The 25,695-nt window shown below is 43.9% G+C and overlaps 1 protein-coding gene across 5 annotated transcripts in view; it reads right to left on the bottom strand.

Moving 5' to 3' along the window:
• Nucleotides 1-300: 300 nt before the first annotated feature.
• The window catches only part of UBE2J1 (ubiquitin conjugating enzyme E2 J1), a 39,720-nt gene continuing 14,325 nt past the window's right edge, over nt 301-25,695 (bottom strand). For 4 of the 5 annotated variants that reach the window (XM_085850420.1, XM_085850421.1, XM_085850419.1 and 1 more), the window contains 4 exons: nt 23,741-23,825; nt 13,060-13,165; nt 5,032-5,380; nt 301-1,616 (listed from right to left, as the gene is read on the bottom strand). In XM_085850420.1, the coding sequence (XP_085706546.1) occupies nt 1,401-1,616; nt 5,032-5,380; nt 13,060-13,165; nt 23,741-23,825 (756 nt within the window). In that variant the 3' untranslated portion in view covers nt 301-1,400. The remainder of the gene's footprint in view (nt 1,617-5,031; nt 5,381-13,059; nt 13,166-23,740; nt 23,826-25,695) is intronic. The other variant, XM_085850423.1, reaches the window with a different exon arrangement.

The raw sequence follows: 25,695 nt of genomic DNA, 5'->3' as shown, positions 1-25,695 counted from the left end.
GCCAATCCACCCCAAACCCATCTCCTTCAAATTCCATATTTTCCTTCCTGAACATCCCTGTAGCATCATCTTGTTTACCCTGTGCACCCCACCCCATCCCTATCCCTTCCACAGATCTCCAATTGTCTCTGTTCCCCAGTTTTGTGTTTCCCTCTCCCACCCCTCGTTATATGTTCTGTGGGTGAGCTCTTCTACGAGCCTCGACATTGTGTACAAAAACCCCCCCCAAAAATACCGTTGGTCAATAAAAATTACAAAGTTTTAAAATTTTGTCTTGAAGCAAAAACTTAAGTTTCCCAATGGTTTTTCAACACAAAGTTTAATAAAACATCATAGATTACAAATGATAAAAGCAAGACAAATATGAGAGCAAGGAACACAAAAACTGTCTGTAGCAGACCATCAAGAAGGCAGTTATCATTGGTAATGTGATTGCCAAAGCTTAAATATGAACAACCAGTCATGGATAACCCAACAGACAGGACACGCTAGTTTTTCGAGACTAGGAAATGACATCAGTGGTCAGAAAATTACGAGGAAAAATAAAATAAAAGCAAGAGTCTGAAAGTGTGGGGCAAATATAATTATATAATTTTACATCCAATTGTACTTAAAATGTAAACGTATACATTCCAACATACATTTTACTCTTTATGATTATCGTATAACAATTATCCTCAAGTGTTTGAGGATTTCTGACAATACAGTACAAGAAAAGCAGCCGTTCAGGCAAAAATATTAAACAGAAAACCAAAATGGATTTTGTTTACATCTTGGTAAACATAAACCGAAATCGACATGTAGTCATAGATGAAGACAAAAGCAACACAAAATGGCTGGTAGTGTAATTTAAGGGAAAATTTTGTTAATCATCCAAATAAAACTCAATGTTTATAATCAGAGCATAAGCGTACGCATTGGCTGAAATTACTAAATGTGAAGAGGCTGGCAATACAGCTCAGAGTTAGGGTACTAGTCTTTGAACTGTCTCGTTTTGGTTCGATTCCAAACCTGATAAGCCACCACCTTGTTGCTTCGCATTTGGGCATTTTCTTCAGAGTGCTGGACTTTCCCTCAGGGGGGCATTAAGCCACCTTCACATATGTTTGCATCCCATAGCACCTTTCAAGAAGAGGAGTAGGGCCTTATGTGCTGGTAATTGGCCAAATTCCAAGTTACTGCCCTTTTCTTTTGAGGAGTGGGGAAAAGGGGAAGGAGGGGTGGGGTGAACTGCATCAGTGGCATAGCTAGGCATATAATTATGTCACCAGCAGACCAAATTTGCAGTTGAATCCCAGACAGAATTGTATTCGCCCCACTAAATATCAATGAAAAGTTGTCATTCAATTTAACAGCTTTTAGTGCAAAGATTTTAGGACATCAAGAAAATGGCACAAACATTAAAATCCTGTTTCACGAGAGAGTCGTCGAAGGATTAGGAAGGCAAGAGCAATGGCTATTACAATCACAAGTACAGCTGAAAGCATGTGTGAGGAGTAGGAGCAAAGGTTGGCAGGAGCATATACAGCCTGAGATGTGGAAGAAGAATACAAGGAAGAACGCAATGAGGCTGGATGCGTAGTGCCTCTGTGATGCAACTCTGGAGGGATATTTTCCTGTAAAAGAACAAAGTGTCAGTACAAGGATTAATATAGCAATTTTCAAAAGAACTAACATGTACACTAATAACCATAATGTACTCAATAATGGAGTGCCAGGATGGCCTATCGGTACGCACACTCCCCTCTAAGCTGGCTAGCCTGCCGGCATTAGTTGGTGGACCTTAAATAATTAATGGTGTCCATCGCGAAGAGCAAGTGAGATATAGCCAGCACCCTGAACAAATGACAAATTTCTCCAGACTACTGCTGGGAAGGCAACGGCAAACCACCCAGCATAACCCTTGCCAAGAAACTGCTTCGAGAGTCCTGGACCTGCCTTCGGACAGAACACCAGGATAAGAATACTCAATAATGCTAAGTCATAAAAGCAATCAAAGTTTCGTCCGAATCCATCCACAACTTTTTGAGATATCGTGCTGTATATCGTTTCTGGCCTCATCTCTAAATGGTGAAGAATCACCTAAAAAAATTCTAGTATCAGGATCTTCACCAAAATCTAATCAGTTAGTCCTCGTCACACACCCAACCTGCCAGCCAAATTTCATATGAATACATCTACAACTTTGAGATATCCTGCACACAAACAGACAGACAAACAAACAGACAGAAAGACAGAGGTGAAAACATAACCTCTGTCTCCCTTCGGTGGGCGGAGGTAAATACATAAAAGTACATGGAAGGACCACACAACCACCACAGCCATGTGTCTCATCAGTCCACACTGAGCCTAAGGTGGTGATGCAATCAATGTGTTGAGCACATCTATCAGCTCCTGCCAAGTGGCCCAGACCGATGGTCTAGTGCTCTAACCTCACTGCTCATTCGGTGCAAAAAGAGCAGTTGTTCCAGGAGTCTCTCGTCATGACCATTTCTGTTGATGACTTGCCTTTCTCAGTGCAAGCAAGTTTTTTTTTCTAATGATTTTTGTGATGCTTACAGCTATACGAGGTGTGTTCAAAAAGTATCCAACCTTAATTTTTCGTGCGTAAACAAATGAACCTAGGGAGGCGTGGTTTGGTGCACGTATGTCGGCGATCCTAATCCGTATGCGTGAATATTTTCCCGGCTGCAGAAGCTGTCAGTCGCCGACAGACCGCCAATGAGTGAGGAAGTGTAAGTGAGCGCCGTCGGATTCTCGTTTCTGACAAAATGACGGAAAAACTTGAACAACGCTACTGCATCAAATTTTGTGTAAATCTTGGCGATTCCCAAGTGGAAATGATCCGCAAGATTCAACAGGCCTTCGGGAACGAAGCAATGGGCACCACACAGATAAAAGAGTGGTACAACTGCTTCAAAGATGGTCGCACATCAGTGGAAAGTGAAGCACGTTCTGGTAGGCCCTCAACATCCCGAAATGAGATAGTCATTGACCAAGTGAGGACCCTGCTGATGCAGGATCGTCGAATCACGATCAGAGAACTTGCAGATGAGGTGGGCGTCAGCATTGGATCCGTTCATTCCATTGTGACTGAGGATTTGGGCTGAAGGAGAATCTCAGCGAAGTTCGTGCCAAAGCTGCTAACGTTCAAGCAGAAGCAACTCCGTTTGGAGATCGCACAGGACATGCTGGAGACTGTGAACAGTGATCCCAACTTCTTCAACACAGTGATCACTGGCGATGAGACCACAGTGATCCGTCGTTTTGTCAAAAACGAAAATCCGACGGCGCTCACTTACACTTCCTCACTCATCAGCGGTCTGTCGGCGACTGACAGCTTCTGCAGGCGGGAAAATATTCACGCATACGGATTAGGATCGCCTACATACGTGCACCAAACCACGCCTCCCTAGCTTCATTTGTTTACGCACGAAAAATTAAGGTTGGATACTTTTTGAACACACCTTGTATATGCTATATTTTCATGGCACTTGCCACTTTTTTCACACGTTTCACTTCATTTTACATCCTCATCGACTCCCAAATAGACGTGCAATATTTTTTGTCAAGTACAACATGCTGTATTTTGATTAAACCCACCAGGAAGGCAACAGGTAGGCAAGCCTTGTTCTTTGAAAGACCAAAGGCAAAGTTGGTATCACTTAGAGATTCACAATTTGCTGAAGGATAATCAGAATCCTTTAAACCCGTCTCCCTGTCAAGGCTGGAGTGCCCCAAGGCAGCGTTCTGGGCCCAGTCCTATTCCTGATCTTCTATTCATCTATGTTCTTTCTGACTCTGGAAAATCCTCTTTATCTATTTGATGATGACTCCACCCTGTGCCATGACATCCCTTATCCTTCAGACAGGAAGGTTGCAGCCATTTCCCTTTCTTCAGACCTTGGGGAAAAAAAAAACACCACAAGCTAGTCAAACACTTGGAATATATCTTTCAATCCTGACAAATCTCATACTCTCACCATCTCTCTCCAAAAGGACCATCAAACCCTTCCATCTTCTTTCTTAACAATCCTCTAAAGGAGGTTCCATCATTCAAACTCCTGGGTCTCATTATCAGCCATGATCTTTCCTTGGCAAACAACATTTCAATGTTGGCCTCCAAAGCCAGCTGCCGACTGGACATTCTCTGCCATACAAAGTCCTTCCTCAACACACCTGAACTCCTATCCACCTACCACGCCTTCATCTGCAGCTTGATGGAGTACTGCTCCCCCTCTGGGCTGGCTCACATCTTGCTCAGCTTACCACCATGGAAACCAAGGCCTTCAAGATTATTGGAATCTCCTAAGCTGAAGCGAAGTCTATGGGCTTATCACTTCACCATCGCAGACAAGTCGGACATCTCTCTGGCTTCTAACCACCTCCTTTCTGGTCTTGCACCCTCTCTCTGCTCTTTCCATGCCCCAAGTTTCTGCAGGGCTCACACAGTCCACCATCAACGCCTTTCTGGTGAAATTACCTAAATCCAGGATCACTGCTCACCTCCACTCATTCATTCCTCTTTTTCCCCACCTGTGGAACCAACTTCCACATTCCCTTCAATTTCATTCTTCCCTCCAGCCCTGAAAGACAGCTGTTCACCACCATCTCAGATTGTCCCCAATCCAAAACCATGATCTTTTCTACCCACATTAACCCCACCCCAATCCCTCCTCCTTCCAAATTTCCAGTCTTCCCTCCTGAGCATTTCCATTTGTATCCATCTTGTCCACCCCATGCATGCATGTTTTGCATCCTGTTCTTGTCTGTTACATTCTTATCCATTCAGTGTACTAACTCTTCCACAAGCCACGACAATGTATGCAAAAACGTCTGCCTCTATCTTGGCCTTCAACTCTGCTGATGGTGTTTCTCCACTCTCTCAACTGTTCCTTTTGTCCTGTTGTGTCCTAATCCATTCAGTGTACTAGTACTAGCTCTTGCACGAGCCTTGACTACATTTTCAAAAAATATATATTTATCAATTTGCCTTGAAATGATAAGGCTTTACCATCAAAATGAGCCTACCTGTCCAACTCGCTGAACTGATGACTCCACATCCGTTTTACCCGTGGCTATTCCTTCAGTTGATGTTATAATTGTTGCTGCTGCAGTAGTTGTAGCTGAAGCAGCACAGACTGGGGTATTTGCTGCCGAAGTGACTGCTGCTGAAGAAAATGTTGCCATAGTGTTTGTTTTAATATTTTCCATGGCTGTTGTTTGGGTGATTGTTGTCATTGCATCAGTAGTTTGTGTGCGGCTGGTGGTTTCCACAGCAGGTCTTACTGTGGTAACAGTTTTCGCATTCACAGGTGTGCGCTCCAGTAAGACTCTGTCCATCTTTGCTCCACAGACATCACAGCAGGTTTCCCTCGAGCTGGAAAACAACACATTACTTTGACCTGCAATCATGAAATAAACATTACAAAATGAAAAACTGCAAGACTCTACAATGTTGCAAAGACTTTGAACTTTCACAAAACAAGTTCAATACCCAAGAAAGTATTGCAACCAAAATAAAAAAGTGGAAGCTTACCATAATAATAATAATAATAATAATAATAATAATAATAATAATAATAATAATAACTAGCCGAAACCCCGTCACAGACGGATTCCGTTCATTCAACCACCCTCACAAGCTCACCCACACTCGAGGGACAAGGACTGGACAGGGCGTGCTTTAATTTGCTTACCCCCCGCCCAAAAATTTGCTTACCTTGCCCCCCGCCTCTTCACTCCCTGCCCCCGTCTCTTCATCCCCCGCCCCCACCTCTTCACTCCTCGCCCCCCTCTCAACGAAAAGTGTTTATTTTGCTTCAGAGTTGAAAGTTGACTATTGCCACTATGTGCGATGCACTCTTACAGGTACGAAGTTTCTTTCAGTCCAGGTCACACGACCGAGAAAAACGTGACGCGACCGCTAGGAGGAGCACAAAATTGGTCCTTCAGTATTAATATTGTTATGGCTGTGGAAATTCGCATTACACCATAAAGGGCCCTCAGGTGAGATATCTCTATAGGTACATGTGTAGTTAGCCCAAACCTGTTGTATAGAGGGAATTTATGTGATCCATCCGGGCTGCGACGCTTTGAGTTAGTCGTTTTTCTTTCTCTGCCTTTTATTTCAAACAAACAGCATCTCAACAACCACGCCATCCCCACCACACTACAACAACGCCACACCACCACCTTCGCCTTTACCTTCACAACTTCATCCCACAACATCGCTTCTACGGCCATTCCCGCACCACCTGTGAACACTGAACGTCGGGCTGTCTCGGGCCCGTTCGGCGATTGGTGCCAAACGCACCGAGCCACGAGCGCGAATGGCGGCCTTTCCGAGGGGAAAATTCGGATCAGAAACGCTTCACGCCCACTTCCCCTCCGTCCAATGGGCAAGCGCGAGGCGGCTTGGCCCCGCCTTCAGGCACGTGTAGGTGAATTCCGTTCATGTCCGGCTATGCAAATTTTAGGATCAGGGGAGGTTCACGCCCATTTTTGCCTGACCAATGGCTGACCGGGGGGGGGGGCGGCGTGGCCCCGCCTCCGATCACATTCTGATCCTGGAATTTGCATATTGGCTTCTCCTACTGGCTATAAAGGCGCGAGAATTACCAGGTCGAGGGGAGTTGCTTTTGGAGATAAGGAGCGCTGCGTTGGTGGAGTTGAGTCGAGTGCGCGCGGTGGAGCTGCGGGTGGCTGGTCAGGGCAGGGGAGCTCGGGTCTGAGGCCAGGAGGACGGCAGTCGGTGAGGAGGCTGCGGTGTGGGGGATTGCACGTCTCGTCGCGGGACCCAATTCAGCCAGCCTCTCCCCTCCCTCAGGGCATCAACAATTTTCCCTCCCCCCCCCATCCGCGCTGAGATAGAGCAAAACGGGGCCCGTTCCTCCCCCACCCCAAATGTGGTGCCAACAAGCACGCCAGGGGCCCGGAGTCTGGGCACAGCGGTGCGGACACTTTGCGGCTTGACCGCCAACGAGTCACGAGGACGCGGGTAAGACCTCCCCGGTCTCGCGGACCAAGCCACTCCTCTAGGTCCCACGCACATTTGGCCTACGGGCCTGTCTACCTCCTTGTCTGTGAGGGTGGCTTCTTTCTTTTGCTTTTGTGGAAATGTGTGTTGGTGCCGTCTGTGAAGTAAAACTGTGTAAGTGTTGCCATGTGTACACGTTAGTCGGTTGTATGACATTTGCTTTTTGTGCATAATTGTATGGCTGTAAATACGTGCCTTCCGTGCTTGTCTGTGTGTGAATAAAATGCTTGCTTGTTGAACTGTCCCCGCTCTGCTTCGTCTCCTTCCTTTTAAATTGACTCTCCATCCTGCTTCACGAAAGGGGTTCGTAGTGGGTGCAACATCCCGGTAATTAATCGGAACCGTCAAGGCCGACGATAACACCACTCGGTTATCACTGTAGCACGGAACTGACCGCTTAAGCGGTTCGTGTCCGGGGTCGGCCTGTGGCGTGGTACGATCGCCCGGTCGACCATTCGCGCAGGTACTTAGGTAGATCGAATTTGGTGAGCAACCCTATCCTGCGCGGGTGGGCAATTGGCACGATCGTGGTGAGGTTAAACCCCCACCCGTGACTAGCTCCCGGCGTTGTTCCGAGAAGGTCACGACGGAATTGTCCGTCCAGTGGGCGACGTGCCGCGATTAGAGTTACGTGGCCGTTCGCACGCCGGCGGGAGCGAATTCGCAACAATATATAGAAGATACAATGTTTCTTGTTACATTTTTTGTGTCAATTTCACATTCTGAGGTAGTCAGCATGTACAGAAGAGGGTTTTACATTGCAGACGCAATTTCGAGGAGTGGAATTACACCTCTCAGCGGTAACGGTCTGTCGACAACAGACGTAATGGCGTCAGCGAATGACCGATGATGTCATGACGTCCTAACGCCTCTCAGTGGTGACGTCGCACGTCGCCATGTAAACGAATGTAAAACGAAAAGTGTTGATTCTGCTTCAGAGTTGAAGGTTGACTATTGCCACTATGTGCGATGCACTCTTATAGGTACGAAGTTTCTTTCACTCCAGGTCACAGTACCGAGAAAAACGTGACGCAACCGCTAGGAGGAGCACAAAATTGGTCCTTCAGTATTAATATATGGATATAATAAAGCAGTGGCGTACATGCAAAACCAGAACGGACAATGACACGAAGTTAGAAAACCAGTTAGAAAACCGCAGCTTTGGAAAATAGGGAAAGGCTATTTTAAGATAAGAATAGATTACGTGATCGGGATTAGGGGAGGTCATGGTTGAACTATTTTAAGATGACAATGAGATCTTAATGGAAGCAACTGGCTAGTTACAATCGTAAATTTGCATCCAGCTAAGGCAGTCATCTATGGAGATCCAAGACCAAGAACTCTGCAAAATTCTTTGTTTTGCACCCGTATGGTGCCCATCCCTTTAAATGCAGAATGGCTTGAGAATAAGTCTCAAGAAAGAGGTTCTCGAGCTTGATGTGGAGGGATTTAGATGAGAATGCAGTTACACCTACAACTTGGTGGCTTCCATCCACCACAAATCAGTGCCACCAACTTTCAGAAAGCTTAATGTTGTTCAAAAGGCAATCACCTTGTATGATAAATTTTACATTCACAAATTGTTTTCAACAAGTAAGGAAGATAGCTTGAACATTCAAGGGATGGATGGTATGCTTCACAATACAACACTTGTGGTGTCAAAATAGGATACCAGTTGAATTTTGACAAAAATGGAAAATTACATTCCCCACTGATAGAGTGAACAAGCCATCAGTGAAGTTGAGCAAAAGGATTTTTGTTTGCTGAGAAATTGATGAAAGAGCAAGCAGATCATGTGAATATATATCATCACAAACTTTCTGTCGCCCCACAAACGAGGGATATTCAAGAAAGTTATAAGAGAACGATAATCAATATTCCAAGACATGTTAACTTTTATATTAATCAAAATAGAGTTCCTTCACTTCAATTAACTTGCTCCATTTGTCCTTCAAACTGTTTATGTCCATAAAATGGAAGTTTTCAGATTGTTCATTCAACCATGTTGCTTCAGTCAGTTCCTTGTCAGAGAGTTGGCTGCCATGCTGGACTTCAAATGAATTAACAGATAAGTCAGTGGGTGTCAGGTCTTGGCTATAAGAAGGTTCAGAAGGGGAAGGGGTCGATTTTGGAAATGAAAGGCATTCATGAATGTTGTGAAGGACACACCTTTGGTCAACATCCCTTGGCATTTGTACTTGTGAACCTGCCATGGTTTTGCATGAGGCTGGCATCGTATTCTTGCGATTGTATATTTTTGAGTCATATAATCAATTTCCCTCGGCATCACAGAACATCCAGGCCGTGATGCTGCTGACTGAGAATTGGATGCAAGATTTATTGGGTGGTGGTAATCCCTTGGGCTTCCATTATTTGGCATCAAAATTTGGTTTCAGGATGCTGGGGGCAAAGCAGTGTTCCATAACCAGTTATGAGACAAGCACAAGGTTGAGTAGATCTGTGTAAACAGTTTGAGAAGGTATCGGTGGCCCCATCTTGATGAGGCCTTAGACATTGTGTCAAGTAGTCGTGCAGAGTGAAAATGCTGTCTTGAGCAATTTCAAATCATGTTGACATATTGGTGGCCTCAACGTGGCAATCCTCCTTGATTAATGCCTCGACCTGGGCAACAGTTTATAGGTCAGGTCACATCTGCCAGCTGTTCTGTCCTGGAGTCATTTTAAAGAGACTTGTGTCCACGCTTAGTCAGCTGGCCTTTTGACTGCTCTTGAATATGAATGTGCACTTTTGTCATAAAAAGTCAGAATGCATTTGTTGTTTTCTTTGGAGCTGGCATCTTCTTTGACCAAAAAAAAAAATTGAAGACACCTAAATCCTCATTTTGGTAAGATCCAGAACTGTACGACATAAAAAAAATCTGGATTATTCTCCAAAACAACATCTATTGCCTGTGTGTAATGTAACAGAAAAATGTAACAAAAATAAATAAATAAGATGGAAGCTCAAATGCAAAACAATTGAATTGGAATGCATGAGGAGTACAATGCTGATAAAATGACAATGTTTAAAAATGGCACACGCTTTTGACGTTTATCTGACAAAATGAAGTTTTTTTCATGTCCCTTCAACTCGAAAGAGCATCATGAAAGAAAGTGTGTAGTGGTTGCATCCCCCATTCAAAACATGCTATGTTAGGCACTTGCAAATCCCTGGCTTCAACAACCTCACCAATCTTAAGTATTATCAAACAAATGGCTCGTGGGAACGTTTTTCAGTGTAAATTTGATGTACCTCCACTGTCACGACGTACTTTAAAGTCAAATCATACGTTGATCCGTGTTACCTTCGTCAATGAAGACAAACGGAGGTTATGTTTTTACCCCCATCTATCTGCCCATTTGACTGTGAGTAGGATATCTCAAAAAGTTATGAAAGGATTCAGACAAAACTTGGTGTACAGGTTAGGTGTGTGACAAGGACTAATCAATTATATTTTGGTGAAGGTAGGAACGCAGATCTGGCTTATCAGTGGATACTAAACCTAAACTGTTCATGCTGGTGATGAATGTGCTCGGCCGAGTATCATTCCAATTTATTTGGTAAGAATGCACGACGAAGAACAAAATTGTCAAAATGAATGTGATTTTGAACTGAAAATAATTGTTGGTCACATTGATATGTGCAAAAGTTAACATCACAGCCATCTTTATTTACTCCCAAATAATTATCTTCCGACAAAAGTGAACACTGAAGAATGCGCACAACTTGCTGAGCGTGTGCACTATGCAACCTTTAGCATCAGGGGATGGGCAGAAGCAAGACTACAATCGATAGAATTTAAAATAAAAAAACTGCAAATCCACCAACCTGCCTGCAGTGAGCAAGAAAATATACATAATGGAACCTAATTTATGATTAAACAAGCTCAAATGAGCTAAGATCCTCGTCCTCTTAATGATGACATTATAAAAACGAATATGACGTCATTGTGATGTATCAGGTTTGCGATAAATTATCTGTGCTAATGCCCAGCTTGATTCCCGCAAACAAAATTCAAACAGCTTGCCTCGTTTCGGAGATAATGGTCGAGGCGATTTCCATTAGCGGCGATATTATGACATCAAGTTTTTTTCTAGGAAGAATTTCCAAAATCGGAGATGGTTACTGCCTGCGCGTGGGCTTTCTGCATATACATGGCAAGTTTCACGAAGATCCGATGAAAACTCTGGGTTGTGAAACAAAAAAATGCCAAAAAATAGGAATGACGTCATAAAAATTGATATGACGTAATAGTGATGTATCATATGTGTGGTAATTCATCTCTGCTAATGCCCTGTTCGATTCCCGCAAACAGAATTCAAAAAGCTTGCCTAGTTTCGGAAATAATTTTTTAGGCGATTTCCATTAGCGGAGATATTTTGACGTCATAACTTTTTTTCTCGGAGGAATTTTCAAAATCGGAGATCGTTACTGTCTGCGCAGGGTATTTCTACATTTATATGCCAAGTTTCAGGAAGTTTCGATGAAAACTGTAGGCTGTGAAACAAAAAAGTCCACAAGAAGAAGATGAAGAACAACATGAGTAAGACTTAGAGATCCTCCACGAGGATCTAAAAAAGTCCACAAGAAGAAGATTAAGAACAACAACGTGAGTAAGACATAGAGATCCTCCATGAGGATCCATGATCTAAAAAAGTCCACAAGAAGAAGATGAAGAACAACAACGTGAGTAAGAAATAGAGATCCTCCATGAGGATCCATGATCTAAAAAAGTCCACAAGAAGAAGATGAAGAACAACAACGCGAGTAAGACTTGGAGATCCTCCACGAGGATCGAAAAAAAAAATTCATGCTCAGAATACCGATTGCTTTATTTGTCATTTTTATTTCCTTTTGACTTTATAATTCTGAAATAATATATTATATGCACCTGTTTCAATTATGTCTCAGTTGCAAAAAAAGGAAGAGTGGAGGCCACTTCATAAAAATGGGATACAAGCTATAAAGGAGGGAAGTTAATTGACAGATTATATTGATAATAAATAACTTTAAGAATCTCAGCTCATGGATAAAATCAATGCAGAATGGTCTGCAGTAGGACAGGGCAAGCATGGTCAACATATCAAAAATAGATAGAATACGGAAATGTGAAAATAATTAAACCGGTAATTAACTAGAATGGCACTTGGTAGAGCCCACACCTCCACAAGGTTGAGCAGTTTATGTCTTGTGTACCACTAATTGGGTGGATACGTATTGCAATCAGACCTCAACAAAATCGAATCAGTTTGTTCTCGTCACATAGCAAACAAACTCATCTACCAAGTTTCATCCAAATCCATCCATAACTTTTTTAGATATTGTGCTATATATCGTTTTGGCCCTATCACTCAATATTAAAAAAATCACTTTTAAAATTCGAGTATCTGGATCCAGATCTTCATCAAAATCTAATCAATTCATCCTTGTCAAACACCCAACCTGTCCACCACATTTCACCCGAAACCGTCCACAACTTTTTGAGATATCCTGCTTACAAACAAACAGATGGGTGAAAACATAAGCTCCATCAACATTCGGTGGCGGAGGTAAATATCTGAGTTTTCTTTGTGACTCATTCTTTTTAATGGACCCCCAGTATTACAGAAGGGGTGAGAGTGGTTATACTGCAGCATAGCAAATTAATTGTTCAAATTTGCATAAAAGCACCAAAATTGGTACACATGTAGAATAATTTATTCCGAACAATTCTGGATATGGAGCCACTCGAGATTTTGCCTTGGTCAGCCAAAGCTGACCAGCCAAAGCTGGTCAGCCAAAGATGCACAGCCAAAGCTGACCAAGGCAAAATCTCGAGTGGCTCCATATCCAGAATTGTTCGGAATACATTATTCTACATGTGTACCAATTTTGGTGCTTTTATGCAAATTTGAACAATTGATCTGAAATATCAGACTACACTGCTGGACTATGGGGGGAGTGGAGAGGTTGTTACACTAGGATACACTGATGATGTGAAGACAAAGATTTAAGGAAGACAATGCAAGTTGCACAGTTACCGTAATGCCAGCAAGAGCTGTTCTGATGGAGGGTAATCCAGGGAACCAAGGGCACCTTCTCCTCGGGTTGTCATGAAACCAATTAGGGCCAAGAGAGCTGTACGAACTGTGAAACAATGTTGCATCTACATGATGAAACGGCAAAATGGTGACCATTGACAGTTACATTTATCAAGGGCTATGCATTTCTTATGATGCACATATTGCCGAGGAAATAATGGAAAATCTATAACTATAAATATGTCAGTGTGTCTCCTACATAACTACAAAACCATTTAACCTAGCAGCCCCAAACTTTGCATTCATACTAAGGGAACTCCAAAGTATTGCACGAATAAAGGAACTCCAAGGTATTTGGTGTTTGGGTTAATTTAAACACCCCTTTTGAAGATAATTAACGGCCTTATTTAATTATCCTTTATCAAGGCATCATCCTTGGTCAGCCCCCGAGTCAACCCTCCGTCATCTTGCTGGGGTCTTAATTCGCCATTTTCTTCGGACTGCTCAACAATGCTTTGACTTGGAACAAGCCACGATGGTTTCTTAATGATAATGCGATTTTTAATTTTTTTAATTTTTTTTTTTTTCTTTCCTCACTCGTATCATCAAATGCCTTATCTTCATACCTTACGAATTAGTGGATACACTGCAATTGCTTATAAACATGCAGAGACGCTAGTGTTCGTGCCTTTATTTCATTTCCGTGCATGCAATAAGCTCGAGAATCTCTTAATCTGAGCCAAATTTCAAAATTTAAACGACAGAATTTACTTTAGCAGTAGTTCGGACGACCAAAAAAAGAAAGTGTTCATTTTTCCAATTCGGATATTGCTTGACATTCCGGACATCTCTTGTTGCTTGGTGTTGACCGATCACTATAATCGCTTGCCAAGCCTGCCATTCCTCATGTACCGTTTCATTGGAGTACTTGCTTGAGTGCTTAAGCCAGTTGGCAAGTGCTCTCCAAGCTCCTTGAATGTTTGTTTGCATGCCAAAAAAGTATGTGGCAAAAGTACCTGTGCTAAACACAACCTGCTAAACACCTCTGCTAAACATAAACACAATCAAAAATACATCGGACGTACAAAGTTCAGGCTCTACCTGCCTGTGTTGCACCCCGCAATATCAAGCCTGCCGTTCCTCATCAACGGATGGATGGAGGGAAGGATTGAAGGGAGTTTGAGGGAAGGATTGAGGGAAGGAATGGATGGATGGATGGAAGGGATGGATAGATGGATGAACCAAACCGGTGTTTATAATCCATGGCGAGATAGTAGACAGCGGTGTAAATTACTTTTATGTAATAACAGCTGTTGTCATTTTTGAAAATAAAATGACAAACTGACATTCAAGACAATGTTAGGTGATAATGTAAATGAAGTACATATATAAGCAAGTGTTCCTTTGTCCTAGTTCAATCTGACAAAAGTTTCAAATGTAACCTTCACTTCGGAGCGGTCATGCTGAGCACCTCCCGGACACTCTTGGAGACACACCTCCTGGTGGAGTACTTTAGAGGTTATTGGGGGGGGCGGTTGTTTAAGCTCAATGCAGATGCTGCAAGGAATGTAATGGCAGATGAAGGAACAGCAGGTGGGAATTCATCATTCATGCCTGACACCTCATGTTTACTTTGAGAATGGAGTAGTGTGTGGTCATCATGAACAACTGTGGACCTTGCTGTGAATCCACTTTCCATCCCATGCATCCATCCCTCCCCTCCATCCCCCACCCCCTGCCCCTCTCAATCTCATCATTTGTCCTGTTCCCCCACACCTTCCTCTCTCTCCTCCCTATCTCATCCCTCTATTTGTGTTGTGTTTTGAGCCCAGAGTGTTGAGGAGTGTGCAGGTTGAGCGAATGGAGACATTTTTGGTGGTCGGGGCTGCTGCTGGGTTTGATTCCATGGTTTGAATTTTGGGATTTGGCTTGGGTTGAGAGATTCTGGGGCTTATCGCATTTTGCTTGTAAAACGTGTACTGAAATCCAATTTTTCCCCCCTCCCTCTCCCTCCTCCTCGCACCCACCCCTCTCCCTCCTCCTCGCACCCACCCCTCTCCCTCCTCCTCGCACCCACCCCTCTCCCTCCTCCTCGCACCCACCCCTCTCCCTCCTCCTCGCACCCACCCCTCTCCCTCCTCCTCGCACCCACCCCTCTCCCTCCTCCTCGCACCCACCCCCACCTCCCCCACCCCTCCTTCAACCTCACTCTCGTCCCTCTCCCTCCCCCTCTCCTCCTCCTCCTTCAACCTCACTCCCCTACCCCTCCCTCCTCCTCGCTCCCCTACCCCTCCCTCCTCTTCACTACCCTCCCCCCTCTCCTCCCCTCCTCCTCCCATCCCCACCTCGCTATACAAACTAATAATAATAATAATAATAATAATAATAACAACTAGCCGAAACCCCGTCACAGATGGATTCCGAAGGTTGACTATTGCCACTATGTGCGATGCACTCGAAGAAGTACGAAATTTCTTTCAGTCCAGGTCACAGTACCGAGAAAAACGTGACACGACCGCTAAGAGGAGCACAAAATTGGTCCTTCAGTATTAATATATAGAAGATACAATGTTTCTTGTTACATTTTTTGTGTCAAATTCACATTCTGAGGTAGTCAGCATGTACAGAAGAGGGTTTTACATTGCAGACGCTATTTTCGAGGAGTGGAATTACACCTCTCAACGGTGACGGTCTGTCGACGACAGACGTAATGACGTCAGCGAATGACCGATGATGTCATGACGTCCTTACGCCTCTCAGCGGTGACGTCACACGCCGCCATGTAAACGAATGTAAAACGAAAAGTGTTTATTCTGCTTCAGAGTTGAAGTTTGACTTTTGCCACTATGTGCGATGCACTTTTACAGGTACGAAGTTTCTTTCCGCCCAGGTCAAAATACCGCGAAAAACGTGACGCGACCGCTAGGAGGAGCACAAAATTAGTCCTTCAGTATTGATATATAGATAATAAAAATAATAATAAGTCTTTTTAATAAAAACATTAATTGGGTCATACTTTTGAACCAAAATCACAAGTCTTGGAATCGAGCACAACAGCAATGCCACTTGGAAATCATCACTTGTTTTACTTTTGCAAGTGTACAACACACACACACACACACACACACACACACACACACACACACACACACACACACACACACACACACACACACACACACACACACACACACACACACACACACACACACACACTATTATGCCTGGCTTGCACCTTCGCAAGCACTCACACGAAAGATTGTACGTTAATAACGACCCAGTAGGTCATTTTGTTCATCAAAGCATTGATTTGTGCAAACATATTCAATATTATTAATATGAATGCTGAGGTTGCCTAACCCGGCAACCAAGTCATGAGTTTGGTTGCCTGGGGACAAATTTTGGTTGCCCAGGGCAACCATTAATGCCATGCCTTGCATTTGCAAAAATAGTGCAATTGTTGACCGCAACCCCACTATTCACTCCTTCCCAATGTGCATAATAAAGGACTCCAAATTGAATAAACACTTTAAAAACATCAAATTGGACATCATCTCCATAGTATCTCTTTACCACTTGTCCTGTCTATCATTTCAGGTTTCTGAAAGCAATTTAGCCCACCCGTCTCAGAATAAAAGGTCGTGTCACCATGCCGCTGTTGTCTGCCACAGCCAGTACAAGACTGCCATTGCTGAGATGTTGAAATATCTGCAATCTTGCACAGTGGACTGTCTGAACAGACTATGTGATTGTAATTAATACAGCAAAGCAGTTGCAAACATTTCTCCAAGATGAATATTCATGAAGATTCTTTTTGTAAAACCATTCATAAAACCATTCAAAAACCAAAACCAAAACCAAAAAAAAACCTTCCCTTTGTAAAACAGAGGGAAGGAACATTGTTTAATTGGGCACGTTTGCCCCGTCTGTGGTCGTGAACCCATCGAGAGGTCTCACATACATGTTCATGATGCTTGATCTCATTGTGGCCTGCGAGGTGCAGCGCTTCTCACAGGCATGGTACAGTGCAGAACAGTACGAGTGGGCATCTTGCGCATGCAGGGAGGGGGCTGGGGGCTCTCTTTGCGGCTTTGGGCACGTAAAGGGAGAGGGTGGTTGCGTTGAAAGTTCCCTCAGAACAGCATGGTATTTTCCACCAGAGACGTCGTGGACCCGTCCCTATCGGCTGCGGAAAAGAAAAAGAAAAAGAAAAAAAAAGAAAAAGAAAAAAAAAAGAGAGAGAGAGATATGCTGATGTGAAGAAGCAGTGAGGCAGACGTAAACGGGAAAGCTCGCACGAGCAGGAACACAAAGAGCTCATGAGAGAAGAGGCAACAATGGAGCGCAATGCAATTTACCTGTCAGCGAACGTTCGTTCCTTGCAGGAGGTTGATGATCATGAGAGAAGCAGAAGGTAGAAGCGAATGGGACAAGCTTAGATGAGCAGAAGACTCAACGACTGAGAAGGCTCGTGAGGGAAGGAACAAAAGCGTGTGAGGGTAAAGAAAGGAAGGTTTCACGAGCAGCTCGTGTCGAACTTCTGTGAAAAAAGAACACTCCTTCCATGAACGTCATCTTGCCCTCTCAATCCTGTCAGCCACGAAGGACGAGGAGGGTGAACGGTGGCACCTCATCAACGGGGGTATGAGGAGGAAGAATCTGAAGCAGAGGAGGGCGAGTCGCCTATATAGCTCGCATATCTTGGACGCCGAAGAGGACTCGCCTACTGGGTATGGGCACCTCAGGGATGCGGCAGTGTGTCCCCATTGCGACAGCCCATCTTCCCCATCCATTTTCCTCCGCATTCTCTTGTATTTGGACTGTGTGAGGTGAGGGAGAAAGGAAAAGGCTGCTTTTCTTTTCTCCATACATTACTTTTATATTATTTTCAAGTCCTTGTTTTATTCTTCTCTCCTGACTGAATGATGACCAAATATTTTGTGTAAGCAAGATTGAATATGAATACATGTTATGGTTAAATCTGCTCTTATGTGCCTTTTGCTTTCTTGCCTCTAAATACTTGCCTTCAAATGATTGCTTGCTTGGGTTTGTAATAAATAATTGTTTGTTGTGATTTTTTAGGGTTTGCTCGGATAATTCTTGATAGGGTTCGCCACCATCTGCTTGAGCACCAGCTTCCAGAGCAATCAGGCTTTACACCAAAGAGGTCAACGATTGACCATATCCTTGCTCTTCGTGTCCTCACCGAACGCAGACAAGAGTTTCGGCAGGGGCTGCTTGCAGCCTGTGTTGATCTCTGTAAAGCATTCGATTCAGTGAATCGGGATGTCCTCTGGAGGATTCTTGGTCTTCGTGGGGTGCCACCAAAACTGATCGATCTGATGTCTGAACTCTACTCTGGTACTGAGAGTGCTGTGAAGTGTGGTGGTACCATCTCTGACTTATTTCCAGTTGTTACTGGAGTTCGTCAGGGATGTGTACTTGCCCCCACACTTTTCAGCACTTGTATGGACTGGATTTTAGGGAGGATGTCAGAGAGATCAAGCTGCGGTGCATCGTTTGGGAATGTCAAGATCTCGGACCTTGTTTTTGCAGATGATGCAGTCATCTTTGCGGAGACTTTAGATATCCTTTTGGGGGCCCTCGAGGTGCTGAATGAGGAGTCGGAGCCGCTGGGATTACGGGTTTCTTGGGTCAAAACTAAGATCCAGGCTTTCGGTGACATCTTGGATGCTGCTGTCCTGTCTGTGTCTGTTTGTGCTGAGGATGTTGAGGTCGTGGAGAGATTCACTTACCTTGGCAGTGATATTCATGTCTCTGCTGGCTGTGAGTCAGAGGTCAATAGACGTCTGGGTCGGGCCTGGGGAGTCATGGATTCACTGGATCATGGGGTGTGGCGCTGCCGGTACCTGTGCGGGAGGACGAAAGTCCGAGTCTTCAGGTCCTTGGTACTTCCAGTCTTGCTCTATGGATGGGAGACTTGGACTCTGACCAAGGATCTGAGACGGAGACTTAATTCCTTTGGTACCAGGTCTCTTCGGAGAATCCTTGGCTATCGCTGGTTGGATTTTGTGTCCAACGAGGGGTTGCTGAGAGAGACTCGGATGAGATTTGTTACCTGCATAGTCCGTGAGTGTCAGTTGCGGCTGTATGGACATGTGGCTCGTTTTCCTGACGCTGATCCTGCTCACCAGATTCTCTCAGCGAGGGAGTCTCATGAGTGGAGGAGGCCAGTGGGCTCGTGCCTCGTGGTTGACCATCATCTCAAGGAGATGGGGATGGGCCTGGCATCTGCCTGGGGGATGGCCAGATGGAGGCCCCTGGAGTACCGGCGGAAAGTGAACGCAGCGACGCGCTGTTCTGGCACATGCTCCCATACCTGACCTGACCTGACCTCCTGAGAGTTCTTTCTGTATCCATCTTGTCCACCCTATGCATAATCTCCTGCCCCTCATTCCTCCCCAAAACCCATTGCTTGTCCAAGTTTGCCTCTATCTTGGCCTTCAACTCTGCTGTTGGTGTTCACCCCCTGTCTCAACTGTTCATTTTGTCTTGTGTCCTGATCCATTCAGTGTACTTATACTACCTCCTCTTCCATGAGCTTGGACTATGTATCCAAAAAAAAAAATATGTCTGTTGTCATCTTTGTTTTTTTAATAGCAATTTCAATGCACATGAATTAATAACTGAGTCACAAAATCAAAGGTATGCAACATACAATAGTGAACATTGGTAATTTTGCACATGAGAACATCTCAAAAGTGGATCGCATGTTCTGGGCTAAATGGGATTGCAATGTATATTTCATTTGTGACCATTTTAGTCAGAACTATAGGGGCACTCGGTAGAGCACATACCTTTGCCACACAATGCCTGATCCATGAGAACATATCATGCCCAATTCATTTTTGAGATATTGTGACGTATACAATTTTTGGCCCGATCTCTCAATGGTGAAGAATGACTTAAAAAAATTATCCAATCCGGATTCGGATATTCACCAAAATTGAAGCACTTCTTCCTCGTCACACAACCAACGTATCCACCAAGTTTTGGCCGATCCGTCCACCACGTTTGAAGATATCGTGTCATATATCATTTTTGGCCCTACCTCTCAATGGTGAAGAATCACTTTTAAAATTCTAGGAGCCAGATCTGGATCTTTACCAAAATCTAATCATTTCGTCCTTTTCACACACCCAACCAGCCCACAAAATTTCATCAAAATCCATTCACAACTTTTTGAGATATCCTACACACAAACAGACAAACAAGCCGGTAGGTGGCAATGGGTCGCCGAGCATGGAAACTATAACATAGAGAGCAAAATGGAAGTCATATAGTGGATAGGGAATCACCTTAAGATTATGCATATCAAATCTCATCCAGTTCTATCTACTGATAACTACTCGGTATCCATTTGAATGAAAAGTACCGAAAATGCGGTTTGAAATCGGAAATCCCCAAAGTTCGAGGGGGTGCTGTGGGTGAACAAAGATCTAAATCGAAAATCTGGCTCGATTGTTTGTGCACAATGTATTCCAGACGATTAGTGTGAATTTTCATGACCATCCGACCATAACCCGAGGAGGAGTAGCATTTGGCACGAAGGCACCTCCAGCTCTCGCATCTATCTATAATTCCAGCAATGTGTGTGTCTGTGGGTGTGTGTGCGTGTGTGTGCGCGCGCGCGCGCCTGTGTGCGCGCGCTGTTTCTCGACAACCACTGGTCCGATCTAATTGAAACTTGCCGGATATATTGCTGGGGACCTGAGGATGTGCCTTTTCAAGGTTTGATATTAATCAGACAAGTGCTTCCCAAGTTATGGCCATTTATTTATCAAACCAATAACAAGACACGTTGTTGCGTGGGCGTGGCCGATGGGGAAGGGAGGCTCAGCCACGTTCCCCATTACGGGTTACAACGTACGGGCTTCCGGATAATGATGACTTTGTGTATTCTAATAATTTCTCGATTTCTTATGCGCATTTATAGATAAACGCAATGCCCCAAGTTATGATCATTTTCATATTAGACGGTGCATACATTTTGGTAACATCAGAGTGCTGGTATGCTCCGAACCAGGAAGTAAGTTTTTTTTCTCTTTCTTCTCTTCTCTTCTCTTTTTGTTTTTCCTTGCCACGACATTGCCAAAAGGTAAAATAGGTTGGCGCTAATTGAATAATTGGGTATTAAAACTAAATTGCGAATAATCGTAACTGCGAATAATATGCGAACTTCCGGGCCACGCACGTATGGGCACGTGAGGGCGAAGAAACGGCCTGTGTGGTTGTTGTTTGTTGCTCGCGGTTTGAATATTCATTCATTTATTTTTTTACGGCCACGTACTTGTATTATCAATTTTTGCACCAATTGACCTTTGACCCCTGACCTAAGCGAAATCGGTCAATATATCCTGAGGCAAAGTTGTAGTACTCATTGAGTACCATGAACCTGCAAAGTTTCATTCGTATCGATGCACTCACCTGGTCGCGAGGGGGCCTTCAATTTGCCAATTTTCACGCATACCCTAATGGTAGGGGGCGCTGCGGGTAAAGTATTCCAGATATCACAAAAACCGGAATATATTTGATAGAGCATCACCTGTAGATCATTCATGCCAAATTTCATAACCCTACGTGAGATAATGGATTTCGGAATTGATTTCGCGTGAACGGTACCGATTTTGAAGGTTTTTCGGTTGTTGCGAGGGAACCAAAGCGTCCCTAGCAACCATCACAATTTCCAAAGCACAAGGTCATAAGATGTACCTACCACCCGAGTTTGGTCAAAATCCGTCCACGTTTACTACCAATTATGCTGATGACAAACGAACAAACATCCAAACAAACAGACAGAATTACTGACAAGAAGGGTCACCTATTTCGGCGACCCAACAGACAGATGGAGTGAAAACATAACCTCCTTCCACCTTGGGTGGTGGAGGTAATAAAACTTACGTTCTATTTTCAGCATATACAGTGGGGAGAACAAGTATTTGATACACTGCCGATTTTGCAGGTTATCCCACTTACAAAGCATGGAGAGGTCTGTAATTTTTATCATAGGTACACTTCAACTGTAAAAGACGGAATCTAAAACAAAAATCCTGAAAATCACGTTGTATGATTTTTAAATAATTAATTTGCATTTTATTGCATGAAATAAGTATTTGATACATCAGAAAAACAGAACTTAATATTTGGGACAGAAACCTTTGTTTGCAATTACAGAGATCAGACGTTTCCTGTAGTTCTTAACCAGGTTTGCACAGACTGCAGCAGGGATATTGGCCACCTCCTCCATACAGATCTTCTCCAGATCCTTCAGGTTTCGGGGCTGTCACTGGGAAACAGACTTTCAGCTCCCTCCAAAGATTTTCTATTGGGTTCAGGTCTGGAGACTGGCGAGGTCACTCCAGGACATTGAGATGCTTCTTACGGAGCCACTCCTTAGTTGCCCTGGCTGTGTGTGTTTCGGGTCGTTGTCATGCTGGAAGACCCAGCCACGCCCCATCTTCAATGCTCTTGTTGAGGGAAGGAGGTTGTTGGCCAAGATCTCGCGATACATGGCCCCATCCATCCTCCCCTCAATACGGTGCAGTCGTCCTGTCCCCTTTGCAGAAAAGCATCCCCAAAGAATGATGTTTCCACCTCCATGCTTCACGGTTGGGATGGTGTTCTTGGGGTTGTACTCATCCTTCTTCTTCCTCCAAACATGGCGAGTGGAGTTTAAACCAAAAAGCTCTATTTTGGTCTCATCAGACCACATGACCTTCTCCCATTCCTCCTCTGGATCATCCAGATGGTCATTGGCAAACTTCAGACAGGCCTGGACATGCGCTGGCTTGAGCAGAGGGACCTTGCGTGCGCTGCAGGATTTTAATCCATGATGGCGTAGTGTGTTACTTATGGTTTTCTTTGATACTGTGGTCCCAGCTCTCTTCAGGTCATTGACCAGGTCCTGCCATGTAGTTCTGGGCTGATCCCTCACCTTTCTCATGATCATTGAGGCTCCACGAGGTGAGATCTTGCATGGAGCCCCAGACCGAGGGAGATTGACTGTTATAGTGAACTTCTTCCATTTTCTAATAATAGCGCAAACAGTTGTTGACTTCTCACCAAGCTGCTTGCCTATTGTCCTGTAGCCCATCCCAGCCTTGTGCAAGTCTACAATTTTTCCCTGATGTCCTTAGACAGCTCTCTGGTCTTGCCCATTGTGGAGAGGTTAGAGTCTGATTGATCGAGTGTGGACAGCTGTCTTTTATGCAGATAACGAGTTCAAACAGGTGCAGTTAATACAGGTAATGAGTGGAGAATGGAAGGACTTCTTAAAGACAAAACTAACAAGTCTGTGAGAGCCGGAATTCTTACTGGTTGGTAGGTGATCAAATACTTATTTCATGCAATAAAATGCAAATTAATTATTTAAGAATCATACAATGTGATTTTCAGGATTTTTGTTTTGGATTCCGTCTTTCACAGTTGAGGTGTACCTCTGATAAAATTACAGACCTCTACGTGCTTTGTAAGTGGGAAAACCTGCAAAAAGGGCAGTGTATCAAATACTTCTTCTCCCCACTGTATGTATATTTTCTGTATTATTTATTGTTTGTTCAGGTGACATTAGGGAATGGTAACTAATCAAGAAGTTGCGGCATTATGAGAAAATGAAAACATTCAATTTGCGAAATATTTCAAGAAAGCAAGGCTGACTCACTGCTCCAGCTTGGTTGCCATGTTTCTGGGTGATGTCCTGAAATGCTGAGGCAGACTTTCTTGCCAACCTCAAACCTACCAGAGGGCTGAAAGAAAAACATCATTTCAGGAAGTTCACAATAACTTGAAATAAAAATACACATTATTTATTAATACGAGATAATGAGTGGAATGGTGGATGATCAATCACAACACAACAGCTGTTCACAACGCGAGGTCTCCAGGTCTAATCCAATCATAACTTCATCATTTTAAAGTAATAGACACTTGTGCAGTTGTTGTTGCATCCTGGATGCTTCAAAGGTTGTAGTTTACCAAAATATAATTACATGTTAAAACTATACAAAAACTAGAGACTTCACAGAACACCTTACCCCCATGCAGTCTTGACAAAAAGGACATGAGAAGCGTTTTTTCAACTCTTGCTTTGCATTTCCAAGCACGATCTATATTAGCTTTTTTCGTGAACTTTGCACAACACGCGTGGTGGCAACCACAAGAAGCTGATGTGTCAAACGGAATGGTCCAGATCTTAACTTTCGACCAACTATTCTTGGAGAAAGGAGAAACTAACAATTTTGGAATGATCTTTGAGGAAAAAAAAATCCACTAAACAAATACATATCTTGCCCGAATTTGGCTCTGACGTGGTATCGCTAAGCAGCACCATTTTGTCTGAATATTGTAATTCCACCCTCAGAGCGCACAGTAAATTTGATTGGTCAAGAGTGTGACATTTTGCCCAAGTAATACTAAACTAGAGGTTTTTAGAAGTGCAGATAAGGCAATTTTTCTTCTACATTGTTCAAATATATGTCAATCGAAATAACATTAGTTTCAAGGCTGTAGAAAAAAAACAAAACAAAACGTTGAATCGGACGTTTACCGCCATCAATGCACTGTCTTTTACACCACCCTATTTAACATGTTAAATTATTTATTCATTCCTGTTTGTATCTATTATGGCATCCCTAAACAAGTTTTCTGTTTGGAATGATTTTCAATTTTGTTTGACTGCCAGACTGACACCAAGAAGCAATTGCTTTACCGCACATGCACGCTCGAGACGAGACCCCGTCAAATTTGCCAAATTCCGAGCCGAAGTCCTGCTAAACTGCTGGTTCGTGTTCCGATTCAAATTCCGATTCATGTTCTTCATTGTTCAAAATATAACACCGAATTGAAATGAAGTAGTTCCTCAATCATAGACTGATGTCTGTCAAACACCAAATGCTTCACCCGGCTTTGCGCTATTCGCAAGTGTTATGGTCTGTGACCTTCTTCCTCTTCTTCCTTTTCTCCCCCACACCCCTCACGAGTTGGACTAAATGGTTCGGCCCACAGGTATAAAGCTTGTGATCGGCTGTGGGACAAGAGGAGGGAACCTGGAAGTTGATGCCAAGGAGAAGAGGGTGGCTATTTTTGGAGTTTGGTCCGTCAGAGCTGTGTTTGGTCGAACCCTTCCTACTGTCGGGGTCTACTGTTGCGGCCTACTGCCAGGGCCTACCGTTGGGGCCTGCCTGGGGCCTAATGCTGGGGCCTACTGTTGGGGCCTACTGTCAGGGCCTGCCTGGGGCCTAATGCTGGGGCCTACTGCCGGGGCCGACTGCCGGGGCCTGCATTGGGACCGACGATGAGGCCTGGACAGTGGCCTCTCTGATCAATCTCTTCCTTGCTTAGTCATCCAGTTGCCCTCTCCATATATTGGCTTGGTGTGCTGTAGGCCATAACACAAGGGGTAATGATGCTCACATTGATAGTGAACAATATGATTGCATCCACCATCTGCAGAAGAAAAAAAAATGTATATGGCTTGAAAAGGGAGAGAACTTTGATGGAAACAAAATTATTCAGACTTCAACCTGAATGAAGAACTTCAGAGGAGCTTTGGGTTGGCCGGCTTATTGGTCCAATGTGGCTCATTATACTCGGAACACAGGTTCAAATACAGTACTG

The sequence above is a fragment of the Eptatretus burgeri genome, chromosome 12, assembly GCF_056783735.1.
Source record: "Eptatretus burgeri isolate ZD-2024b chromosome 12, Ebu_testis_v1, whole genome shotgun sequence".
NCBI classification, from domain to species: domain Eukaryota; kingdom Metazoa; phylum Chordata; class Myxini; order Myxiniformes; family Myxinidae; genus Eptatretus; species Eptatretus burgeri.
The sequence above is the reverse complement of the archived record's forward strand: the minus strand, read 5'-3'. Positions and strand labels throughout refer to the sequence as shown.